This window comes from Pieris rapae, chromosome 20 (assembly GCF_905147795.1).
Source record: "Pieris rapae chromosome 20, ilPieRapa1.1, whole genome shotgun sequence".
Taxonomy (NCBI): domain Eukaryota; kingdom Metazoa; phylum Arthropoda; class Insecta; order Lepidoptera; family Pieridae; genus Pieris; species Pieris rapae.
In genome coordinates, this window is record NC_059528.1 from 672,140 (window position 1) to 697,625 (window position 25,486).

Here is a 25,486-nt window from a genome sequence, read left to right on the forward strand (position 1 = left end):
TACGTGTGTATGCCACTGAACTCCTCTTAAACGGCTGGCCCGATTTTAATGATTTATTTTGTATCCTAATCGCTTGAAATATCATGCAGGACAACGTCTGTCGGGTCCGCTGCATTTTGAAATAATAAAGAGAATAAATGATTATGACATTCGTTAATGATTTTATGTTTGGTGTATTAGTTAGTATTACAATGCCTCTTGTCGCCTTTCCCTGCAACTGATAAATGTGCCAGATACCGATCCCGAGATTTTTATATCCAAAACATCCATTAAGAATTTAATATAAATCATACAACCAGATGTCAAACCGTGCCTGCCATTATTAGAGGCCTATGGACTTCATACTTGCCTGCATTTGAATAGGTTAGGTATTATTTAGGTTAACTCTGTTATACTAACATGATTCAAATGCCTTATGCCAATTATATTTTAATCCATAGTTCCGTGTGGTCAGTCGATTTGTTCCAACGATCAATGAACTAAGATGACTTCAGTTTTTACTTTGCATTTGTTGATTTCTTAGAAATCATTATGATTGCGTGGAGCTGCAAGGAACTAGTTCATTTCAAGCCTATTTTCTTTAATGATTTTATAAATTAATGTTTTAAATTGGATCCTGATCGTTAAAACTGTTTTTTTTGCTTTGACATGAATGTAGTTGAATGTAAAGCGATAGTGCTTAATAACACGTGATATAATAGCATCCCAATCTAGAATCTAGACAAAGATGGACGCAAAAAATGCGAATTAGGAAAAAGCAGAAAAAGCGAATACAACATTTGACAATTTACCCTCGCAAATGTTTTCACAGACTTATACTATAGGTACATGTATATTATTATTGATATATATAGACTATGTAACATTAATAATATTCCAGCTTATTAGAAAACGTCGTCTACAGAATGTTAGGTATATGGACTAGTAACACGGTTCTTTATTTAATCCACGTATTATAAGAATTTAAGTTTTACAAACTCGACCGTCGACTACCCATCTAAATATAGCTTGTAGTTTCATATGTTTTTCTGCTTATTTTCTCATGGTTCGGCCTATATAAGGAATGAGAGATGCAGCTTTCTATCAATCATTGGCGGGAAACGGAAATGCAGTGGAAGTCTCAAGTTTAACTTCCTTTATCAGTTTTCCTATACTAACTAATACCGTGGCTTCTTTAGACGCGGTAACACATGTTTTGGAAGATAATGCCTAACATACTATCTACTGTGTACTTTGAGTTTTGAGCGAAAACTTACCAATAATTAATTTTGTTTAACAAGAGATAATTCTACTCACTATTAACATCTGTTATATTAGATAACGTTTATATAATAGCGTAAGTTTTGTAACAATATATTAAAAACCTATATATTTTATGAAATGGTTTATGATTCATTTGTTAATTCAAGTGTTATTGCGTATTTGTCATAAGCAAAATTTCGTAATATCGTATTTTAGTAGAACACCAGTTCATTGTTGTAAATATCTTCCATATCATTACGGGAAATATGATAGCAGTAGGCAATGAATGAATTTCAGAAGTTAAAACAAGAATAATTAATGTTATTACATTGGATTGAAATGTCATATAAATATGAATACTTAAAGAAAATAGAAATTATCGAAGAAGGAGATGCAATCTTAGGCCAAGCCCCATTTAGGGTTATAGATTATTATTATTATTAATGTTATATGTTACTTTGATGTTGGTACATAAGTTTAAAGAGGATAATTGTAATTTTGATTTACTATAAGTAACCTACGAGATTCGAAAACCTTTGTTAAATAAAGCAACGAAAAAAGCAAATATTATCTTTCTTACTCAGTTACGTTTTCGAAAAGGAGAAGAATCTCTAATTCAATGTGTATTTGTTTACCGAGTATCACAACAAGACACCAAGTCGCTTTGTCGTTGAAAGTCAGTGTGACCACTTGAGAGCGGGTCGGTTTGTTTTTCGAACTATTGCTGTTTTATGTGTGCAGATTGAGAAAATTTTAACTATCGGCAATAGTTTTATAATTTTTATGAATAAATTCAATATGAAAAAAGAAAAAGAAAGCAAAATTTAAATTGATATTGCTCTTACCAAAATGTAATTTTTTACAGAAACATTTAATCTTTTGAAGTCATAGTTTTATTGGAGCGTTAGGGGAAAATGATGACAGTAAATTTTTACGACGCGCGCGCTCATCGTCAGAAAACACCGAAACCCTAAAGTTAGCTAGAGTCAACATTTTAGTTTTATGTCATACTAAAATAAATTTTTAAATAATTGTCAGTTATATATTTTAATGAAAATAATAACATTACACTTTTTCAGATTTCTTTAATATTATTATAATTAAAGTACATATTACAAATTTACGTAATATGTATTTGGTAAATTGTTTATCTAACAAATGGTCACCCTACCACCTGCCGCCATCCGACTGCCGACATTTCATTCAAATTCAGTGTCGCGCCGGCTGTTATTGTGATAGCGTGTGTCATTCATTCTCCACTTAAACTTTCGCGTTTATTATCTCAATAAAGTTTATTGATAAATATTGAAAACCGAATCACATGTTGTGACAGTGTATACGGCTGGTATTTATAAATATCCGTCGCCAAACGGACGAGTAGCAATAAAATAAAACTGACTTGAATGGTTTGAAGTTTGACAAAAGTGAGTGTGTGCTTGTGTTGTGAACTTAATGTTCAAATCAGAACTAATTTAAGCAAGCAACTTCATGTTCTCCGCTAAACTAGAATCCCAGATGTTGAAGTTGGTCAGTATTTTAAATAATTCATTCTTAAATTGCGCATCAGAAGTTTTATTAGTAGGTATTTAATAAACACAATATTCCTTTTTAATTGACAATAAATAGCGTATGTAATAGATAAGAAAACATGATTATATTTACCGAACTTGATGTCCAATGATTTGTGTATAATCAGATTTGACGTGATGTTAACTAAGTAAGTGTATTTAATCTCACTCGCTGTCAAGCTACTGATGTCATCAAGTCAGTCCTTTTAATCCGAAGGTAAACCAGTTACTAAAAGGATAAAAATTCACATGTTTAGAGTAAACAAAACTAGATTTTTTATTTTGCGCCATACGCTTTTGGACAGATATTTTAAAATACTCTACTGGTTTAATAATATGATCATTATACGTTAAAAACGTCCGCTATTTTCTTATATAGCTATAGATAGCTTATTGGTTTGGTTAGTTTTTTTTATATTTAGTTCAAGTTTAGTATTGTTTACCTGCGATAAAGCGATAGAATTTTAATTCAAAAGCGTGGAAACTGGAAAGTGAATTTTGTGTAACGTTAATCGTATTTTGCATGCATCATTGGTTGCGACGTTTTTCTTAACATTTGTGTTTTCCATTTCAATGTCGACTTATATATATTTTTGATATATAAATGTGGATTGTTTAATTAATGATAATTAGTTGACGATATCACATTAAATGCGGTCACATAAAAATACTTCAAATACACCGCAGACTTTAATTATTAAATCTAGTACCATTCCTAATTTATACAATTTCTACCTTATGTATATTGGAGTAAACTTTTAATTGATTACTCGTTTTCAAACGTAACAGAACACTGTTATGCAAGATATGATATCAATTAGGAAACATTGATAACAGACATGTTATTCTTCTGGCTTAAGTACACTCGATTATGTATAATAATTATTGGAATGAGTAAATTATCGAGATTATTAATTATTTGGTGCGATTAAGACTTATTAAAAAGCATCCAGTTTTCACTATATCCTGACTAAACCTTTTTAATCTATCCATACCAAAGAGTTCTTGGGATTCAGAATCGAGATAGTCGAGTGTGTTTTTGACGTTTTTTATTAACCTCGATGTTCTCGTCATACACCTTCTTTGTAAGTTTTATTATGTTTAATAACATGAATCATCGAATGCATTAATAATTTTCATACATTAAGTTTCCTTATTCGTCAATATACGTCTCAATAATAATAGGGAAGTAATTATTAAATTTTGGATGGGTTTGTACGATAGTTTTACCGTTGCTGGGCGATATTTTGATTGCAATTCGCTTTTATGATATAAGAATGGTGAAGAAGACTTTAAAAAGAGATACCTGTTAGCTGACTCATAAAAATTAAAAGAGTGGCATTAAATGATAATCTTTTGTAATAAGAGATGAGATTCAAAATAAAACTTGGCGCTTAGTGTGAGTCTGTGGTCGAGATTTAAAAATGAACGCAGCCTAAGTACGACTTCTGTATGTCAAATTTCATTCTTTTTCATATTGCACATACGGGAGTCGGACTTATCGCTCGTGTCTGAATTGTCCTTAGAAAACGAATTAGTAGGTATTTCAATAGGAGCGAAAAAGTTACTTGCAATAAAAGTACCTGATGAACTTGAGTTACAGATACGCAGAGTAATGCATAAGTAAATTGGCGAAATAAACACGAAATTGTCGGCTTTCTTTCGCTCGAGGATTTGGCCCACTTACCCATATACTGAGTTTTATTGCGTGCCACCTCGGCGGCATATCGCTACATTAATCATCTGATTTTCTCCTGTCACTTTAACTGATTGACCATTTTTTTAAGAAGGCATTTAATCTTTGGGCACGCACTAAAAGAATTAAGACTAATTCCCAAATAACTTTCAGCCATCGTGCGATATACATTATGTACTTGTAGGTATATAATGTATATCGCATTAATATGTATTATTGTCTAATTATTTTACCACGAATATTTACCTAAAATTATTCGTTTTAGTGTAGTAGTTTTATTTATTCTAGCTGCATGGTATTCGCATATAATTATCAAATAGTGTAATGTTTCATTCTTCTCCATACACCCATATGCACCTTTGGAAGGAGCAACTAAAGTATTTTTTTTAAATATTTTAACTAATAGGTGTTATAAAGCCTTTTTTATACTCTTTTTTATTTCAATATTACTCAATGTATTCACACTTCAGTGCACACAAGAAACCCTACATAAAACTAAAAGCCGAGTCCATACAACAGGCGGCGCTTTACTTAAGTATAACATACAAATGGGCCTTACACAGGGCATTATGTTCTGAACACACAACTACTGTAGTGAAAATAAATAAATAATAAATAAATAAAAAAATACAATTCCTTTGACACAATGTGCCCACTATGATAACGACGCATTAGAAGGCTGTAGAAGGCATCTATGGATAACATAATATGATCCTGGCATCGCATGTCACCTTGAACTTTGCATAGAGACGATCGCAATTATAATATACGATAAAATAACCTTATTGTCTTTTGTAATAAGTGCCGTTATCCCGTAAATTTTATGTATGTATATTATATGGTTTTTTGCTGCGTAAACATATGGCGTGTTTTGGTTTGTGTGGATTTTATTGCCCGATTTATTGGTTGAATTCGACGTTTATAACAAAGACGTAATTGACTCTTTGTAATTACTTTGTAGATAAAAGTTTTCTCTTTTTATCTTTCGACTGATGCGCGGAAAAAATCTTTTGAAATATTCCCGCTTCTTGATTGGTTCTCGAGTTGAATTCAATAATATTTAAGTTCTGGATCGATTTATTTAGGAAGGCAGAAAACAGCTAGCCGCGTTATTTTCTTCCTACAGTAAAGTTGACATAAAAGGCCTATTCAATAATTATGGCTAATAAGTAGTAATGGTCATTATGTGTTCTCTTATGTTATGACGCTATATTCCGTGTGTACGAAATACCACACTTGCACCTATATGCACTACACTAGGTTTTATATTCTCTTTAGGCGTGTTATTCCTATTATGTCAATAAGTTGGATTGCCTCGGTATTCACATGGTTTTATTTAACTGAGCTAAGACTTAAGGACTATATCCACGTTAAGATCCTTGTGGATACTTTCATTTTTAATATACCATAATGCATTCACAATGTTTCGAAGAACCTTGTTCTGAAACCGATGAATTATTTATAATTTGCTCTTTGCTGTACAGCCCCAGAGCTGAATGCCATGTCCACACTGGCATTATCACGTGTTTATAAAGAAGAAATTTGAGGACAGTGGTAATTTTAGGCGAATCCGTTAATAACACAGCATTTTGTTGTCAATTCCTATCTAACATCATGGAAAGAAAAATCACATGATACAAGATAAAACTGTATGTAAAAAACATGACGCACGTATCACAAGGACTTAAACAATCTGGTAATCTTAACAATGATTTTTGGTTTATTTTCATGACGATGATATGGTTTTGATAAAGTATGAATCGTACCACCATTGCATAATGTGGTCTCATTGATATCCCAGGGAGAAGAACATATCCAGCCGTCATAATATGCTCATAAATATCATTTCGTTATCATTATAAAATTAATTCATTATAGAGATTGATGCAAGGTTGACATTTAACATTTTATCAGAATTAAGAAATTATTGGAATTTCGTATTTCGACGTCCGTTGGTTCCACAACTGACGGACATTTAAGTTTATTATTTGCCGGTCACCACAACTAGGTGGAACCAGCTACTGAAGTATTTTCGGTCCTATTCTTTGCATCTTCTGGTTTTAATACATAGTATGAATATAGTTTTGTTTACTTGCGCATTTAGCATTCATAATTAACTTAATTAGTAAATTGATTTACACAAAAAGTATGTATAGTTAATGTTTAAACAACCCCTTTTTTATAAACTAGACGATGTATGCGCAGTCGAATGTCAGTACGTCTTCGTTAATTGTTTCTTTCAACTTACGTTCGAGTTTTTGTTTTGGACAACAAAATACTGATAAACATAGGTATATTTCGAGACACCTTTCTCTGGCGAATTAAAACCGGATATTAGTATTGTAGAAATGCCGGTGTGATGTCAGCGTGAATCAGATTTTACAATCGTTCGTCATTAAGGATAATCCTTTTAGTGATGCTGTAAATTCTGTACAAATACCTAAGCTGCAATACAAGGATTTTGTCATGATCCTTTTTAAACCGGAAAGTTGGTGTTCTTCTTCTCTAGCTTCTTATCTGACACGATTCCTATATGTATATACTTTTGGGTCCAAAGCATGCCGGTTTCCTCACGATGCCTTCTTTACTGTACGTGTTGGAGTACTAGAAGGAATGTGCTCTTGAACAGGAAGTCCGTTGGTGCACAGTCGGAGATCGAACCTACGACCTCACGGATAATAAAATATCATAAAGGCAAAATATTACTAAATAAGTCCTTTTCATAGGACTAGGAGAGCGAATGATATAAAAGAGATGAAGATATAAGTTATAGTAATACAAGTGACATATATATCACTAAGACCGCAACATAAATGCTCTTTGACTAATCAAAAAAAACGAAACTTTAGACACTTACGTTTTCATTACATGAATGAGTCTAAAAAAGAGTACTAAAAGGTAATTCTAGATTCTAAGTACAAAGTTTAACTTTACTTTGTCTGGTACTGGCGGTATTTTTATTTAATTTCATAATGAACCACGAACTAGATCGATTTAATTAAAATTAACACCAAATTAAACAGTGAAAGTATAGATAAATATTGTGTTTTTAAAATTTAAATGACGATAAGTTTAATTGACACCAATTTACAATTAATTTAATTATTAGTAATCTTAAAAGAAAGACTTACACATATACAAAGCCAAAACAGGTTCCATTGATAATGAAAATATTTGAGTCTAGCTTCCTTGCTTTTAAATATTTTGGAAATAAATAACGTGATAAAATAGCAGATCAATGGTGAAATAGTTGTTGAATTCGTAGGTTTTCTATATAATCGTCATACATAAACGAATAAAAAAATTATTATAAATGACATTTTGGATAATCTATGTGCTAATGGATTAGAGTACTGACCCCATTTCACCAGAACATTTTTAGTGGCATTTTTTAAACAACATTTTTGAAGGTTGCTCAATTTGTTGGGTCGCGATAAGACCTAAGTAATAAAAGTCTTAGCAAACACAACAGAGCCTAGTATACAGACATGTGTTTTGACATTACGGTTTGATAAGATGGGATGTCCAAACCTTAAACTCCTTTGGCAATATGCAAACAAAGTGTCAACTTTAGCCAAATGTAGTGATAACTTCTCTGATATATACTCACGAATTTATTACTTGGCTGACTTGACAGACTTCCTCCACTATGAATATTGAACTGGAATTGGTATCAATTTTTTTATTCAATTTTTTTATTTATATACATTCTAAAACAATGTGTATGCCTAAAAAATACAAGAAAATATGACGTCACAAATTTAACACACACACATCAATTACATTAGAATTTAAGCAATATATCAAAGGAAAAAAACTTCATTAAAATATGTCGGTAAGCGCATCACACGTAGATAGACAAATTCGGATTTTTAATGCATTCCTTGAACTCTGGGGAAGAATTTTATGGGTAGAAAAATATAAAAGAAAAATTTTTTTAGTACTCAGGTTTTTTATTATTATTAATAATACTCTACTCCCCTGCCACTGTGTCCGGGGACTTTTTCTATCTCACAAATTCCAATACACTAGTTCACGAATGGCGTGTTACACACGCCCCGGCTACATTGGTAATATTTTTCAGTCTTCATGCGGTGGCATAGCAAGATGTTCGATATGTTGTTATGTAGCTTCTAAAAAGGGTAGCCTAAGTAAAACATAACATTATTCTAAATCGTGTCGAGCGCATTAACGTTATTTCAAACTACTGACAGTTGTGTAATAATAGTTAAGTTTTTTAAATTTTCTAATATGTCGCTCAACTTCTTTAATTTTTTTTTCATAACAACCTTCTCCTGGCAATACACAAAACATTTTTTTCAATTGTACCACCCGTTTACGCGTAATGCTATTATAACCAAGGGAAATAGTATTTTTTATTTATTTATGTACTTAAATAGCTTCACATAACTTCATGTTGTGAGTAAATGATTGTTTTGCTTGATGACGTAAATGAATAGTTGAAGTGGACTTATAAAAAATCTTAGTACTAAAGTAAAAACTACTAGTATTGTGAATTACGCAATAGATTATTTTATAGTAAGTTGTCAGGCAATTTTGTTTATCATAAAAATCATCTTAATTTTTTCAGATTAATATCTAAGTAAAAATATGGTCAACTAATGGGGATTCCCCACGTACATATGTATACAACTTGTACAATGCGTTAAAAATATGGGTCATTTCACTTTTAAAAAATTCAAATTATCCAATCTTTTATTCTTAAATATATCAAAATGGGTTGGTTATGCGTAATACCATAACAAACAAACAAAACCCACTTTTGCATTTATAGTATTAGGATTACGTCAAAGAGAAACTGCGTTTCTATTTTCTTGTTCAATTTATAAATTTTGAAGATTAAGATAAATGACAATATTACGCAATTTATTACAAAATACACTTATGAAATGACATTTTTATTTTTATACATATTTTTTAACCATGTCTTATAAGTTGGAAGTAGTTATTGAGGACATGGATACGCAATGCAACAAGGATCGCGAGTGCGTTGCCGGCTTTCTTGTACGCTAAGAATTGGGCAGTCAGTCCAACATAGTGGTGGTTGCACACATTCGAAATGCCCTTCATTACATACGGTCAAGTGGAAGGTGCTGGCATTGGGGAAATAGAACGTAATTCGATATATCAATACCAGCATTCTGATGCTGGCTGAGGCTTTAAGGAGTCTTCGAGTAGGAAGAGATCATATTTTTGCGGAAAAGACGCAAACTCCCTAATTTTTATATCTCAATGGTGAGGATTATTTCTCTTTGAAACAATAAAACACATCGAGGACGGTACTCTTATTATACGCGCATTGCCAAATAATTATCATGATTGATTTCTCAGATAATCGGATACATTTCCTTTTGGATATTTTCGGATATACAGACCGCAGATGCACCGTAAAAAAGAACAGGTAACTTGGAGCAGGTGGCGTAAAATATGAAGACTAAAAATAAATATCGGTAAAGGTCGCCGGTCTTTACCGTTTTCTTATCTAAACCGAGTATAATATAGAGTTCCTTAGCCGAATCGAATTTGTGAAACATTATTATTGAAAAAGTACGAGTCGTAGAATTTACGAGTCGTAAAGAGCCACGTTGGTAATTCAGAATGTGAATCTTATCCACAGATTGTCTTCTAAAGCTGTTAACTGTTTTATACTCATGTAGGTCTTAAAACTATAAAATTGTCCGGATAGTAACTTCTAGTGTAGAGTTTGCGAGTTTTTGCGAAATATTCAAATTATTACTCAATGTAAGGAGCAACCATGCACTATTAAGCGTTCTCTTGCAGGCAACTTAATGAACTACAACTTAATGAAAGAGAACAGTAATTAAAAAAATCTATAGATTGTTTTTTAAAAGCTCATGCGGCTTCGGTGAGTACGAATCACGATATTGTTTTGTTTTTTTTTTGTAACAGCGCATTTCATTCAACATCGTGAGGAAAGCAACATGTTGACCCAAAAAGTTGACAGGCAGAAAACTAATCGCATACTTCCCTATTAGAAAAACAAATTATATTGATACAGTTTTTTTGTAGTAATGAGAACACGAGGCAAACGCTTTTCTGCTTGTCTTATTAATTTTGTCACATAATTTAAGCATTTAAAGTTAAGATCGACCAGCTGCTCGCGCTTTGTGCTCGACCAGCTTCGGTACTCTGCAACTTCTAAATGTAACACCAAGAATTATATCGAAAATACTCTTTTCAATTTGTAACGATAACGGCACAGGCCGTCATGAGCGAACCTTCAATGGCCATATTATGTGTGGTAACGACATTAATGATCAAGCAGGCCTGACGTATTATATAAGGGTCGTAATCAGATAAACTAATTATATATATTACGTATCAAGTATGAAGTGAGTCTAATTAGTGTCTAGATTCAATTAGTAACAATATTTGTTCTACACCGTTTGTTTTGTTACAAAATCAGAAATAATTGTCTTGCGTCATGTTCATTTCACTTTCGGTGGGTCAATGGGACCATTTTCTAATGCCACGACCAGTTTTAGTTCGATTTTCGTGCTTGTTTTTAGTAGAACTCCCCTTCATCTTCATTCCTTACACATAAAAAAAAAAGTTTAAAAATGGGTGAAATTTTAAGGCCATCAAACAAAAACACTATCACATTGTATGGCAAATCGAGTAGTTTAAAGGTTACGGAACTAATGCAAGTATTTGTGCTATAAGCCGCCGTCGTACTAAATTTAGTGGTTAAAAGATGGACTAAAGGGACCTTACTTTTACTAAAATTCTTATGATAACCCTCTTATGTAACTTAAGACATGAAATGATAGTTTTTGGGAATAAATGATTTGGAAATTATTAATACAGTAAGTCAATTTTAAAACATAGAAAAAAAATGAAATTATAAATGATTATTAAGAAATAATAAATTTCGAATTCCTCCACTATAAAATTGTCCCCCGTGGGCCCCACGATGGGAAACAATGATATGGGTGGTTCTGCCTAGACTGTTACATTGTAACATTTTTAACAAATTTAATAAAGTATTTATAGTGAGTAAATCAGGAAGTAGGGAAACAGGTGTATCAGATAAATGGCATTACAAGGGCTTACGTAACTATCTTCTTACAAATCAGCGTTTTATGAATATGAACATGTGTTGTATAATCATAAGTGATGTACTTTCCATTTTAGCTTATTGAATTACGAAATTATTTGTCATATACCCGTTATGGAGGTAATTTATGGTATTATACGGCGAACTATTTTTATCGTATTTATTTAATCAGTGTTATTTTATATGCTAGAATGGAGTATTCTCGGAATTCAATTACGCGACAAACAAAGACAAAGTTGTAGGAGCCCTTTCCGGATAGGGGCCGCATCTTAGTAAGATTGTATTCATATCTATTTAATTTATGTAAATAGGATGTGGAAAAATAAAGGCTTCATATTATTATTATTTATATATTATATACTGCATAAAAAGCGTTGTTGACTGTTTTGTCGCTTTTACATATATTCATAACGCGAGAGATAAGAACAAAATATTCAATTAACATAGTGAGTTGAATTTTGTTCCCGTTTGACTTATTCTTCGGCCGGTTCGATTTTATAGATCTCATAAGTACCTATTGTTGTGAGGGCCGTCAACAAGAAATAAGTGACGCTTGGCAGAACTTCACTTATCGGTTCATGTTACAATATGCGCTTACGCACGTACGACCATATTGCAAATCGAATGTATTGATTATATGCATGTATGTATTAAGTAATGTAAATCTTGTTCATCTAGTTAAAATTATAAATAAATTATATTGTAATATATATTAATATATATTTTTTTATATAACTTCTGGTTATGCACTTCTTGCACTCATTTTTATTTATTGTTTTCTTTTCTTACAATGGTTGTCTAGTAGAGATCGCTTGTTAGTGATAAGGCCGCCCGTTGCTTCCCTTAGAATTTTTATGTATTGTGTTATTTGTGTTTCTTTCTGGCATCGAAGTGTGAATAAATAAATAAATAATATATGATATACGAGAACACAAAAATAGTATTTATAATGTTCTAAACGTATTAGTAACTTGGATTTAAGTTCTGTGGAGTTTGTATTGACGCAAAATCAATTTTAATGGCGGATACAAAAAGCCATGCAAATAAATCATTACGAAATAGAACCTTAACGAGTTTCACTCTATTTGCCGCGTACAATAAGTAGGTATGGCGCAAGAGTCTCTGCCATTGACAGTTACTCTAATACATATAATTGTTTGTTACGTATTGCATTATATGAATTTGAGGAATATGAAAATGATATAAGTTATTTAATTTTTCTATAGTTTTTTGCTGGTTGTGAAAGATAAACGATTTAGTATAAGGCTCTTTTATCGCTGTCTTTTAATAAATTTAAGAAATGTATTAAAGAAAAGCTGTGTGAAAAGGGCTTACTATAAAGTTAGCGATTATCTAGTGGATAAAAAGGCCTTGGACTAGTGTTGGGCAGGCTACTTCTAATTAATATGCTATATTTGTTTTAAAATAAGTATTGTTTGATTATTTGCTTTTTTAAAAGAGTACCGAGAGTATTTTACGCCGGCTTTTTCTGTCGGTCACATCTGTCTTCTTTGCCGATGAGTAGGGATGCCAACAGGTTCAAGTTTAATGTGTTATAAGTGATACCTGTCTATCTTATGTTCCATAATAAACGTATTTTTTATCGCAACATTTTGTTTACCCAAATACAAAAAATATATGATTTTTTATATTAATTTATTATTTAGTATATTTTAAATGAAATATAGGAATTTAAATGTAATAAAATCTTCATGAATATTTAGTATCAACTCGTAAACGGAAATATCTTTGAAATCTTGACATTCGCCTTGAAGGGACTGGCTTTATATGCAAATTAATATAATGGAATTTCGTGCTTCATTTCCATTTCTACGTGATGTGATTAAGAATTAGAAAAATATGGAATCCACAGTACCGATTCAAATTTAATGACTTGGAATAAGTAATATCTGTATTTTCCATTCCATATTTAAAATATGTATTTTATTTTATTTATATGCTTAGGTGACCATGAAACCTGTAATTACGCACTAATTGACTATAGAATTTTAACTAAAGCAAAAATTTTTGATTATGTAATTGAAAATATTTTTCACAAACAAAAATATTATCGTTGAATTTAACATTTCATTTTCAGTAGTGACTCATATAAAACAAAACATCGTAACAACAAAAAAAGATTATCCATAATTCAATTTTTATAATTAAACTGTCTTCTTAAAGGAAACCACTTTTTTCGGATTATAGTTATGTATTATTTTGTATTTAAACTTATAATTCTTTAGACATAATTTTAAATTTTACTGACGTTTCGCGTGCTTTACAGCGTGCGTGGTCACGGTAACTGAAGACAAAGGTGTTAAATGTCAAACAGTATCACAGCTGTAGAAAATGTTGTATTATCTGTATTTATTTACCCGGAGTTGGTATCGACTAAAAGATGTAGTAAAAAAGTGTTTTTCATTAAAAGTGTAAAAGTTATGTACTAATAAAAGACAATATTATAAACTGTCTTCTTCTATGTACAAATAAAATATTTGTAGATATGTTAAGCCTTTTATTACGTAATACTACCTTGTAACGACAAAAAAGTAAAATTTTGAAGTTTAATATTCAAAATTACCCGTAAAGGTCATGATTTCCTAACCCGTCTCTAATCTCAAGTTTAACCTCAACGCAATATAACTTATTAAGGTTATATTTTAAGTGCTAGGTGTGTCAGTATTATGTTTGACCACTCCTTGACAAACTAACATCAAGATCAATGTTTTATTAACTAAGCAATTAACCTTCATGTTAACCGATTACTGCAAAGTCACGGAATAGATAATAAGAATGGGTATTGTACCGCAAGCGTCGTAAAAGTGGCCCTACTAATTCTTTGAGGTCTTGGCCTCAGATTTCTATATACGTTTCGTGATCAACAATACATGATACCGGAAGGTATGTAAGCCTTCTGTCCCTAACCTAACCGTACGAGATAGTGTTTAACTTTTCTTTACTGGCTGACCATAGTTAAAAACTCTACTATTTTCTATTATTCCTAGTCTTTCAAATCCACAGTGTAGCAACGTCACTACAATGTCGCCGACACCAAATTCTAAAAACTGTTGCCAGCATGATATAATTTAATAATATTAACATAAAAATATACCTAATAACTAACCTTAAAATTTAATAATTAAAAAAACTTAGAACACAATTTGTGATCAACCGTAATTCAAATTAAATAAAAAAATCAAATCAAAAATATCTTTATTCATATAGGTAAACATGTACACTTATGAACGTCAAGAAAAACAAATTAAATTAATTGAACAAATAAACAAAAACAAATTAAATTCGAACGCATTACCCCAAGATATGGCGCATGCTTACTAGACCAATACAGCTCTTACCGCATTATACCGTATTTTGTTAGTTATTATTCAGAACAGCTGAAGGCTACCATACTTCTTTTAGCATAGATATTCTTAAGAGAAACATCACGATTTAATTTTTAAATTTAGTCTTTTATATAGGCATCTCATTTCGTACATTGTCATATATTTTATAAAATCTTGAATTACCAAAATGTTTTGCATGATCTATACTATTATAACGTGTAAGAGAATCGATCAGCAAATTGATTTTAGGTTAATACGTGTAATGTATCATGAGTACAAAGTCACACGGTCTAAAGAATTAAAGATTTTTATACTTAGTTAAGAATGTATGCAAATGTTTGACACGTTTTTAGTGTCAATAAATGCAATAATGCATTTTATAAAATGTTCGTGCCTTGGAAATATAAACTGAAGTTTATTTTAAAATCCGACTAAGACTTTCTAGTTTTGAATTTGGTTACATTTCAAGCTATCATCGTATTACACAACTGTGTTACGAAATTCAGAACCAAAAACACATTTTCAGTTTTAATTGCTTGTTATATTAATTAAAAGTTTCTTAATCAGTGAATATAAATTTATTTTGAAAAAAAAATTCTTAAGTTATATAACATTATAACTTAAACCTAATAGATATAAAGTTTTAATTACTAATCAACGAATACGTCGTTAACTTGTCAGCCAGTAGTTTAATACTCTGTGTTTAGTATTTAAAAGTTATTTATAGTTTAGAACAATTAAACTATTAAAGACGTGATAACAGAATATTATTACAATAATAATGTTTAACTTCTCATTTATTATTATTTTAGTTTGTAAATAATAATTCTATATATAATAGAATAAATATTTACGAACAGATATGATATATTATGACTTATTACTAATATAACTTATACTTATAAAGACCGTTACTTAAAATTTCTGATTTCACATGTAAAAACAGAATATAAATATTTTATACAATATTTTTAAGTTCATATGTTTTATTATAGGAGTCCCCAGAAGTCCGGATGTCACTTCCATTGCCGCCACGTGCGCCTGATGCCTCCGCATTAGCTGCTTATTGGGCGGAGTACGAAGACCTCTGTCGACAGATCAGCACTGCACATCACACCGATGACGACGACAACCATTACGAAGGTATTTTTTTTTTCAAAGAATTAGAACTGAGACTGTTGCTATAGGAACCGTATTCATATCTATTTGAGCGGAGCTAATATTAAATATTGGAATTGGTATTTTACACAAACACGAGGAAAATAGACGGAAATAATATATAGGTTATGTAGAAATTTAAAAAATCTCTACCTTTTTGACTTATTTATATATTGTATATTAGTTTATTAAATTGACAAAGAACTAATTTATTAAATATATTCCTTATGTACCGATGTTGTAATGTCCTAATTATTCAACATATTAGTCGTTATTTTGAAATATACTATGCAATGCTGCTAACATAATATTAAAATGTATGAATATGAATATAGGTTTTTTATGCAGACGTTACTGCAATAATGCCCGGTGAAGTCGAATAAATTGTAAATTTATGTCAACCATTGTGAATGGTACGATTCAAATTAAATCAAAGTTGATTTAATCAAATTGGTAAATATATACATTTATCAACGTCAACATTTAAACAAAAGGAAGGTCTATATTTACAGTTACGTAATGAGAACGCGAAATAAGAAAACATTACAAAACCAGTCTTTGAAAATCAAAGATCCAACGTAAGAATGTTTTGATCATAAACTCCAAAAATCCTATAAGGTTTAAATAATTCTATCTACCGTACAATCGTCAAACAAACTAGATAATATTCAAAATTATGAATATCACGCCGTTAGCAATAAAAACCTTTATAGTCTAAACTAAACTTAACTAAATAACTTAAGGGAGCCTCCTGCCCGTTTGCCCCCTGTTCTATAAAAAAAAATATATCTATGCCATCAAATAAAAGTAATCGTTAAATTTTTGTCTCATCTCATTACACTATATTGAGCCGACTGTGTAATAATAATCATAGAATAATGCAATGTTAATCAAAACTTGAATTCATTTTAAATTAAAGATCAATCACAGTACAATAAAACTTTTCATTAAATGATTACGAATTCTAGAAACGTAAATAAACTCGCTGAGCGATACTTCCTGTTTGACGACATTTAAGGCGACGGCCTAATCGTAAGCAATGGAGAGGTTTCTAGGCCTTATTGGCTCAAATTTATGAATGTTACAAAAGCAACCTTTTGATAACAATCTTTTTTTTATAGAACAGGGGGTAAACGGTCAGGAGGCTCATCTGATGTTAAGTGATACCGCCGCCCATGGACACTCAATGCCAGAGGGCACGCTAGTGCACGGCCGGCCTTTAATTATTATGTAGTTACATTCACAAAACATAATTAATTTACCCAAAGATAGCCTAGATATCAAGATTGAGAGCAGTGAACGAAAAATGATGTTAAAGAAAGGAAAATCAATAATCAATCAATGCTCTATGTGATGTAAGATTAATTAATTTTCTGAAGTTTCCTTCACTATCTGTTGTTATGGAATTTGTTAATCGGTTGCGGTTTTATCGACTTTCATACGTCAGCCTTGAGCCTGCATTCCACGTTGCGACAGGTTTCGTTGAGAAAACCGGACATTTCCACGAACCCACCTTTCCTTACTATCTTTGTTATTTAAATGTCAGTAGGACGGAGTTAAATTGTGGGCTTTGCATTACATACAACAGATTTATAAATTTGCAAGTACGAATATATTATGTATATATGACACATTAAGTGTCGTATAACGTTACTGCAATAACATTTTGATATGCCACAGCTAACAATGAATTTTATATCGACTTGATAATCGTAATAAACAGAACAATACTCCTCGGAATTCGATTCCGAGCTTTTTTTAGCGTAAACATTGTTATGGGTTTTTAACGTTAAATAAAATAAATTGGCACAAATTAGGACATTTATAAAAGGAACCTCGAACAAGTAAGCTAACAAAATGCAATCAATCATTAACATACATTTAATTAATCTTATAACTAAAATTAACTAGAATGTGGGCGCCAGGAGGATTTTTGGCTTATCCTACCAAACTTATTATACATATGTGGCTATGTTTACCACATAAACAAAAAGTTTATTATTCAATAAATGAATATCTAATTTTCCAAAGGGCATTTCCCAAAGCTCAAAAAAGAAAATCAAAAAAACATTTCAGACAGTTTCACAACAAAATAAAACTAAGCCATAAAATAATAATTAAAGAATTATACCCCTCAACACAGTTACAACCGAAAATCTAAAATATTATATCACACAAGATAATTATGTCTCAAACACGTCCAATCAATGGCAATCACCCTCCGTGTATCTCTTTTTGTCCCTACCCTCCTCCCATCACAACATATTTAAATGTATTAGGAGGTTGTTACCATGAATTTACCACAAATAATACCAAAATGTCTACCTATACCTGTAAAAACTTTTGATGTGTACAAACTTACTATGTATTTCACGATTATAAGCCAATGACCAAATACAAATGTTGGTCAAGTGCTGTTTAATTTTGTTTAGACGGTATTCGCTAACTGTAAACCATCGTCACCTATTAACATCGGAATGTAAAGCCACGGCAATTATTGTATTTAATTCCTACTTTATAGAGACTGGAATGTTCGCTGATTATTTCCGTGATTCTTAATTCCATCTCTCTCTTGAGTCGATAGCTTATGTCTGAACGTCATAGTCAGCAAGGATACATCTGGAGTTATCTCGGCATCCACCGGTAGAGTACAATTTTGAGAACTATAAGTTTTTCACTCGATCCGTCCAACTGGTTCATCCGATGATTCCATCCATTCCATGATTCCATCATCAGATGGTTTCTCATAGGTCTTAGTGCATTGTATGGCCGAAATATGAGGTAATTCGTTGTCGGAAAATTTAACGTCAGTATCAAACCAAATAATAGTTTTGCTAGATCCTAAGATGGCTTTTTAATTATTTCTAGGCCAAGACGGCTAAGCAACAAATATTCGTGTGAAATTTTGTAGTGCTTCATTTACTGCAAAATGTTCCAATAGAAGGACTCATACGTTATTTTTACCGAAAACAAAGTCCGTATTCTAAGTCGCAGCTTAAATACTATAACTATATCTTCTTGTTATCAGTTAGGACTGGCAAAAGGATTTTTTTAATACAATTTATTATTTGAATCATTTATTTTTTTAAATAAGTAAAGCTTTGTTTATTATTTTTAAATTTCGGAGCTTTTTAAATAGAGATTTAAAAATTGTACTTACTTGTACCTTTTTACTTAATAAATAAAATAAACAAATACTGAATTTGTATAAATTAGCCCATTCAAAACCAGAAAGCGACCTTAACTCGAGGTCGGCAATGGTCACTTAGGCGATGGTCGCACACGACACGGGTCCCGTTACGTACCTCATAACGGACGGATGCGCACGAGTTGATGCACTTCACGCAAATCGATCAACTGTACAACAGTCAACTCTTCAATCAGATCCTATTTACTGATATGAATTTGATTCTCTGGATGTTCCTGAGTTTTTTTCAGATTTGTATATTCGCGGATGCTTGGCAGACCACTGCGACTTCTTCAATACAAAGAGTCCCTTTGGAAGTTGCGAGCTTCTCGATTCTGAGTAATTTGTATGTCATTTTCACACATATATATCCTTTCTATAACATATTTTTACAAGTATCGCATTGTCCTCATTTTAACGTGTGTGATGTTTGAGAATAAATATAGCTCGTAGACACTTATATTTCTATTAAGATATTATGGCGTAGATATGTATTTTGTTAACGAGGTGATAATACGCCTTTACGGGCTCATGCCACAGACGTCGCCCTTGATGTGGGTTTTCCGGTGTTGGCCCTACACCGAAAGTTCGTTAGACTATTACACTATACATAAAACGGATATGTATAGTCGTATAAAGCAGAACATTTGAAGCTTGTTGTCTAATTCTAAACTAGGATTGTGACTATGGATTTCCCATCTATGTATTATACAAGTATTAAATGACAATATTTCATGCGTGTATTACAAAGTGAATAAATATTTATTTATTCACAAGAATACATACTATCCTTTAAGTACTAAACCAATACCACAATGTCAACATTCATATACATAATATTAAGTATATAAGATACTCAATATCTGTGAACTCGAACAGTGTCAGACAGAGACAGCGTAGGCGCAATGTCTTCATCTGAGATCTATGCAGACTGGTTCTAGCCCTTGGTATCGTAAACAGCCTTGGTCTTCGCTGTCGCCGTCGCACATATGCGCAAATAATCCAACCTCTCAAAGAACACTTGTTTTTCTCACCACCCCCAACATCTATAGTATTAAACGATCATAAATTGACGTATATATGAGCTATGCTCGGGAAATGTTGTGTTGGAGGCGTATGGTAGGGATTCCCTGGACAGCGAAGGAATCAAACGTGTCCCTAATAAGACGGTTACAAGTAAAAAATCGTCTTTCGACACTTTGTTAACTGTGAGATTTTTTGGACATGTAACACGCCGAGATCTAGAAAGCCTAGAAAAAGTCATCGTGCCGACGGGCAGATTAGAGGGCACCAGACCTCGAGGCCGATCCCCGACTCGCTGGAGTGATCGAGTTAAGGCTATTGCGAGTCTTAGCTTTACCCAGGCGGAGAAGATTGCCCATCAGGAGAGGGAGTGGAGGAAGTTGTGCTCGTAAATAACACGACCTTCTGAAATGAAAAAAGGAGTGCGACTTTAGAAGATGACGTATTTTATAATATAGAAAACGAATAAATGTTTTATATAACAACGAAAAATAATAAAAGAAATCTTTACGGTTTAAGAGTTGTATGACCACTTTCTTTAAACACGTTTATGTACGAATTTTTCGTACACGCTTCTAGTTTGCATATGTATATCATTATCTATTTTTAGTAGTTATAGTTTTGTATATAGACATTTTATCTTTCTAACTGCAAAGCTAAGAAGAAGATTGACATGCCTCTATCCTAAAAAAAAAATACTATGATTTTTATGGCTTATCTCAAGATCCAAAAGGTGTCAGTCAGCAGTCAAAAGACCCTTTGGGTAGATGAGGGACCACTGGCGGGCAACCGCTGCTTTTAGAAGGCCCAATAAACGGGATATTGGTCCTTATTGGAGTATCACTTCGAAAGGGGGTTATCATACCATCTCTTCTTCTCTAATACTATAAAGTAAACTACTGCTATAAAGAAAGTTATAACTAACAAACCAATTATATTTAATAACATCATAAATGTATGAAACCAAAGAAACAAAATTTTTTGCCTTCATTTTTATTTTTTTTTATAGAACTGGGGGCAGGAGGTTCACCTGATGTTAAGTGATACCGCCGCCCATGGACACTGTCAATGCCAGAGGGTTATTAAGTTATTATTTACTTACTTAATAACTTTTAAGTACAAAACCACCACTAAGGGGCATCTTGGTGCCTAAGGGCTATACCAGAGTACACACGCAGTGTGGATACAGCCTATTAATATACACTTTACATCTTATTTCAATGTTTTTACACTATACAAGAAAATCTGTTAAATTTGTTTTCGTTATTTTATATTTTAGAGCAGTGTTGGCCTAGTGGCTTCAGCATGCGACTCTCATACTTGAGGTCGTTGGTTCAGTCCCCGGCTGTGCACCAATGGACTTTCTTTCTATGTGCGCATTTAACATTTGCTCGAACGGTGAAGGAAAACATCGTGAGGAAACCGATATGTCTTAGACCCAAAAAGTCGACGACGTGTGTCAGGCAGTGAGGGTTGATCACCTACTCGCCTATTAAATTTTAAAATGTTCATAAAACAGATTCAGAAATCTGAGGCCAAGACCTAAATAGGTTGTAGCTCCACTGTTTTTTTTTCCTATCATTAACTAGTTAAACTATCTTTAGTAAAGGCATGCCAAGGTTACAACCTGACCGTGTGTTTAGAAAGTTAAGTGAAGTTACCTCATTAAACCTGTGGTTATCAATGATCGAGTCATTGAACGAATTGCTTCACGTCTTGTCTAATTATGGCTTACAGGTTCAAAATATAGTATTTTGCAAGGTACAAAAACGTTGACAATTGGGGTCTAACGATGATAAGAGAACAGTTTGGGTCTAACACACCCCACCTAAATAAAGTGGATGACAAGTACAAAAAATCCTCCCAATATGCAAAATCTAGCCGAGTCATGCAGATATTGTCTGCTACAATTTTGATTAATTTTTACCACCTTGATTGTATATTGTTGCGTTAATTTTGTTATCCTTATCGCTAAAACAATTTTGATGTCAGAAATTTTATCAAGATGCGCAAAGTATATTACGTATTAGTCGATTATTTTCCAATCAATTTCAAACGGAATGATGCTTCAGAGATGTTTTTAATTGCGTATGTAATTACAACACTACATTCGTTTGAGTCAGACTTGATAAGAAATTAATTGGCTTTTTATATGAATATATAGCGAGTTTCTAAGGCACGTAACGAAAAGCCTGAGAGCTTACCACTTAAATTCAACAGCGATTTTTTGCCAAATAAGTTTATAGCATAATAGTTAACTATTGTGTCAATCTTTGAAATAAACTCGCATGGTAAGCTTGCCGTCAATATTAAGTTTTAGATACGTTTGGACTTCCTTTACAATTTTAATGGTTTTTAAATTGGTCTGTTATAGTTTTAATGGTAATACGTAATACTCAATAATATGTATTACATAGAAAGTGTAATTTAGAATAAGCTCAGTGAAAGGAAACTTAGTTGCTCAATTGAATTTTATCTGGAAGGTTAGGTGATGCTTAGATTAGGTATTAATAACCGACTTATTTTTAAGTAAACAATCAAGTTCCACGTCGGCGGGTTCTTAAATCGGCGACTTCATCAGTTATTACATTACTTACACAACCATTAAATAAATATAAGTAAACCTCGCATAGATCAAAGACAAAAAAGATGTATCACCTGGCAAAACAATTATGGTTCTATCTTTAGTTCACATTAAGGGAATCTAATACGAGATTAACGTTCCCAATGCTCCCGTCGCTGCCCAAACTGTTGCCCTAAATACTTTTTGCTGTAATATCCGCCAGACTGGCATGTTCACACTGTTTATACTTTTTCTGAACGACACGCAACTGTGGCAATATTGGCTGCATGGCAGTGGCAGCGCGAGCGACCTATTTATATGCTCACGCTGCTCACTTCACTGTTCACTTCCTCTGCTCACTTCCCTTCCCAAGTGTAAGTGCGTCACAACTGATTCTTATAAACAAAAGCAATCTAACTATTTACGTTTTAAAGTTGCGTTCAGCTATAGCCCCTGATGAGGCACCCGAATACAATAAATAAATATAAGGTGTCAAACAAAACCAGTTTTAGTACAAGACGTTCGCTTTCTCAAAGATTACGTAAAGTCTAAAACTTTTGCTACATGAGTTTTATGAAATAAACACAGATATGAATCCGAGTAACGAGAGCAATGTTATGAATCTGGTTTTGTTTGACATTTTTTGCGCGACGCTCGGAATGTAACGGTCATCTTAATCCGACTAGCGGGAACCTTCAGCCTGACCCCCATCATCATTTAATAACACACTGTATAAATAACTGAATAGTAAATAAATGTTTTGTAGGTTTATTATGTTCCCAAGAGGCTAAAACGCAAAATCAAACGACAGTTAAAAAAAGGAATAGACTAGTCATAAATTTGTAGAAGTTAATAAGAATTATTATTACTCTAATAACAGCTTCGTTGATGTTCACAAATGTTCTAACACCACATTAAAATAATAGATTTTATTTTCTTTATATGTATATTTCTACTGTACGTGTGTATGCCACTGAACTCGTCTTAAACGGCTGGACCGATTTCATTGAATTTTATTTGTATGAGTTTGGGTAAAGCTCTGTATGGTTTAGATTCAGGTACAAGCTCGGCAGATGGCGCTGCAGTCGGTACTTTGATACTCTGTTTAATATCCTAATTGCTTGAAATATCATGCAGGTCGACGTCTATCGGGTCCGCCAGTTCTACATATAAGTTTATTTCAACTATTTATCGTGTACAGTATTAGTAACTTAGCTTATAAAGATACGTTAAATAAAAACTACTTTATGATCAGTGTTAGCTTACTCAGAAATGTCTTGATTTATTAATTTAAATTACATGTTCAACTGAAAAGTACTTAGACATATAAACATGAAAAACTATTTGTTTTTAAACCTGATATGTATAAATAACCTTTGCTCTTTGGAAATACCACAGATAATATTTGCTAATTAACTACGAAATATTTGCTTATGAACAAATTTGAACGAGAAATCTTATACATTTACTCACTCCTAGTATGCTAGGCCTGTCAGGAATAGGTGCGGTTTCAGAGGGTCTTTTGGGCTTCAGGCTTGCGTCGATGGTTCTGTTAAATATGGTGTTATGTATATGGTTGCCTGCAAAATGTCTTTTATCATAATTATCAATGGTTTTTACAGCCCATTGTGTTAACCTCCTCAAGTATACCATCGCAATTTATATAGTGCTTCCTGCCTCCAATATCGAACCCTTGGTTTCGAGGTCCTTGACATCTCCACCGGGTTTTCTCTTGCCACCAGGTTGTGAGCTCATTAACCTTGGCGTTCAGTCGTTCTCCATTCGGTGCCTGCCCTAGGCATGATGATGAGCCTGTTGCACACAAACTTTTTATAGTGCCTGATTCAAAGGCCCTGTTTATAATGCTCTGCGGACCGTTTTGCATGCGATGCCTTATATTCATTACGATGGACTTATTTCAATAAGATGAAATATAGAATAATCTTTGTCTATGACATCATTATATTTAAGTTAGCACAGCCGAGGCGAATAATTTGTGGGTGACCTAACAGACTTGTTTTAGACATTTTATTGATATAGCTATTTTAAAGGACCTTGAGTAATCTTTTATAGAGATTGATTTTTATTGATAGAGGTATAGATTACACTAGCTACAGTAGTACTACTAGTACACTAGCTGCCTCTTCCAACTTCGTTTTTATTTAATGTGATTTTACTCAGCCATCTTAGTACAAAAACAACATGGGAAAATTTTCTATGCTACCCCAGAGACTGTTCGGTTTCCCGGAATGAAAACTTTTAGGTTTTTCTGTGATTTTTTCTATATACATATATAAACCTGAAGAGTTTAAGTCATAGTATTTTAATTACCAAATAAAAAAAACAGGGGTTAATCGTAAAAGTGTGAAAATTAAGGATTGTATGCATTTTTGTATGCTGTATATTTAATTTAATTTGTTGTATATTATGCTTTAATTTATTGTATCACAATATAATACATTTTCGAATAGGAAAAAAAACGTTTATGAAAAATAGATTTTTTTTATAGAATAGGGGGGAATTGGCAGAGTAATATTGATGTTGGTTCCTCTTGATTTCCTTCTGAATTCTTATACGTACTAAATTTGTCTAAACCTCGAATA

The 25,486-nt window shown here is 32.4% G+C and overlaps 1 protein-coding gene across 2 annotated transcripts in view; it reads left to right on the plus strand.

The window, feature by feature from the left end:
* The window catches only part of LOC110994967 (rho GTPase-activating protein conundrum), an 80,458-nt gene that overhangs the window by 19,970 nt on the left and 35,002 nt on the right, over positions 1 to 25,486 (plus strand). Inside the window, exons 1-2 of one of the 2 annotated variants that reach the window (XM_022261901.2) lie at positions 2,463 to 2,769; positions 15,948 to 16,095. In XM_022261901.2, coding sequence (XP_022117593.2) covers positions 2,731 to 2,769; positions 15,948 to 16,095 — 187 coding nt within the window. In that variant the 5' untranslated portion in view covers positions 2,463 to 2,730. Of the gene's footprint in view, positions 1 to 2,462; positions 2,770 to 15,947; positions 16,096 to 25,486 lie in introns of those variants that run through there. The other variant, XM_022261899.2, reaches the window with a different exon arrangement.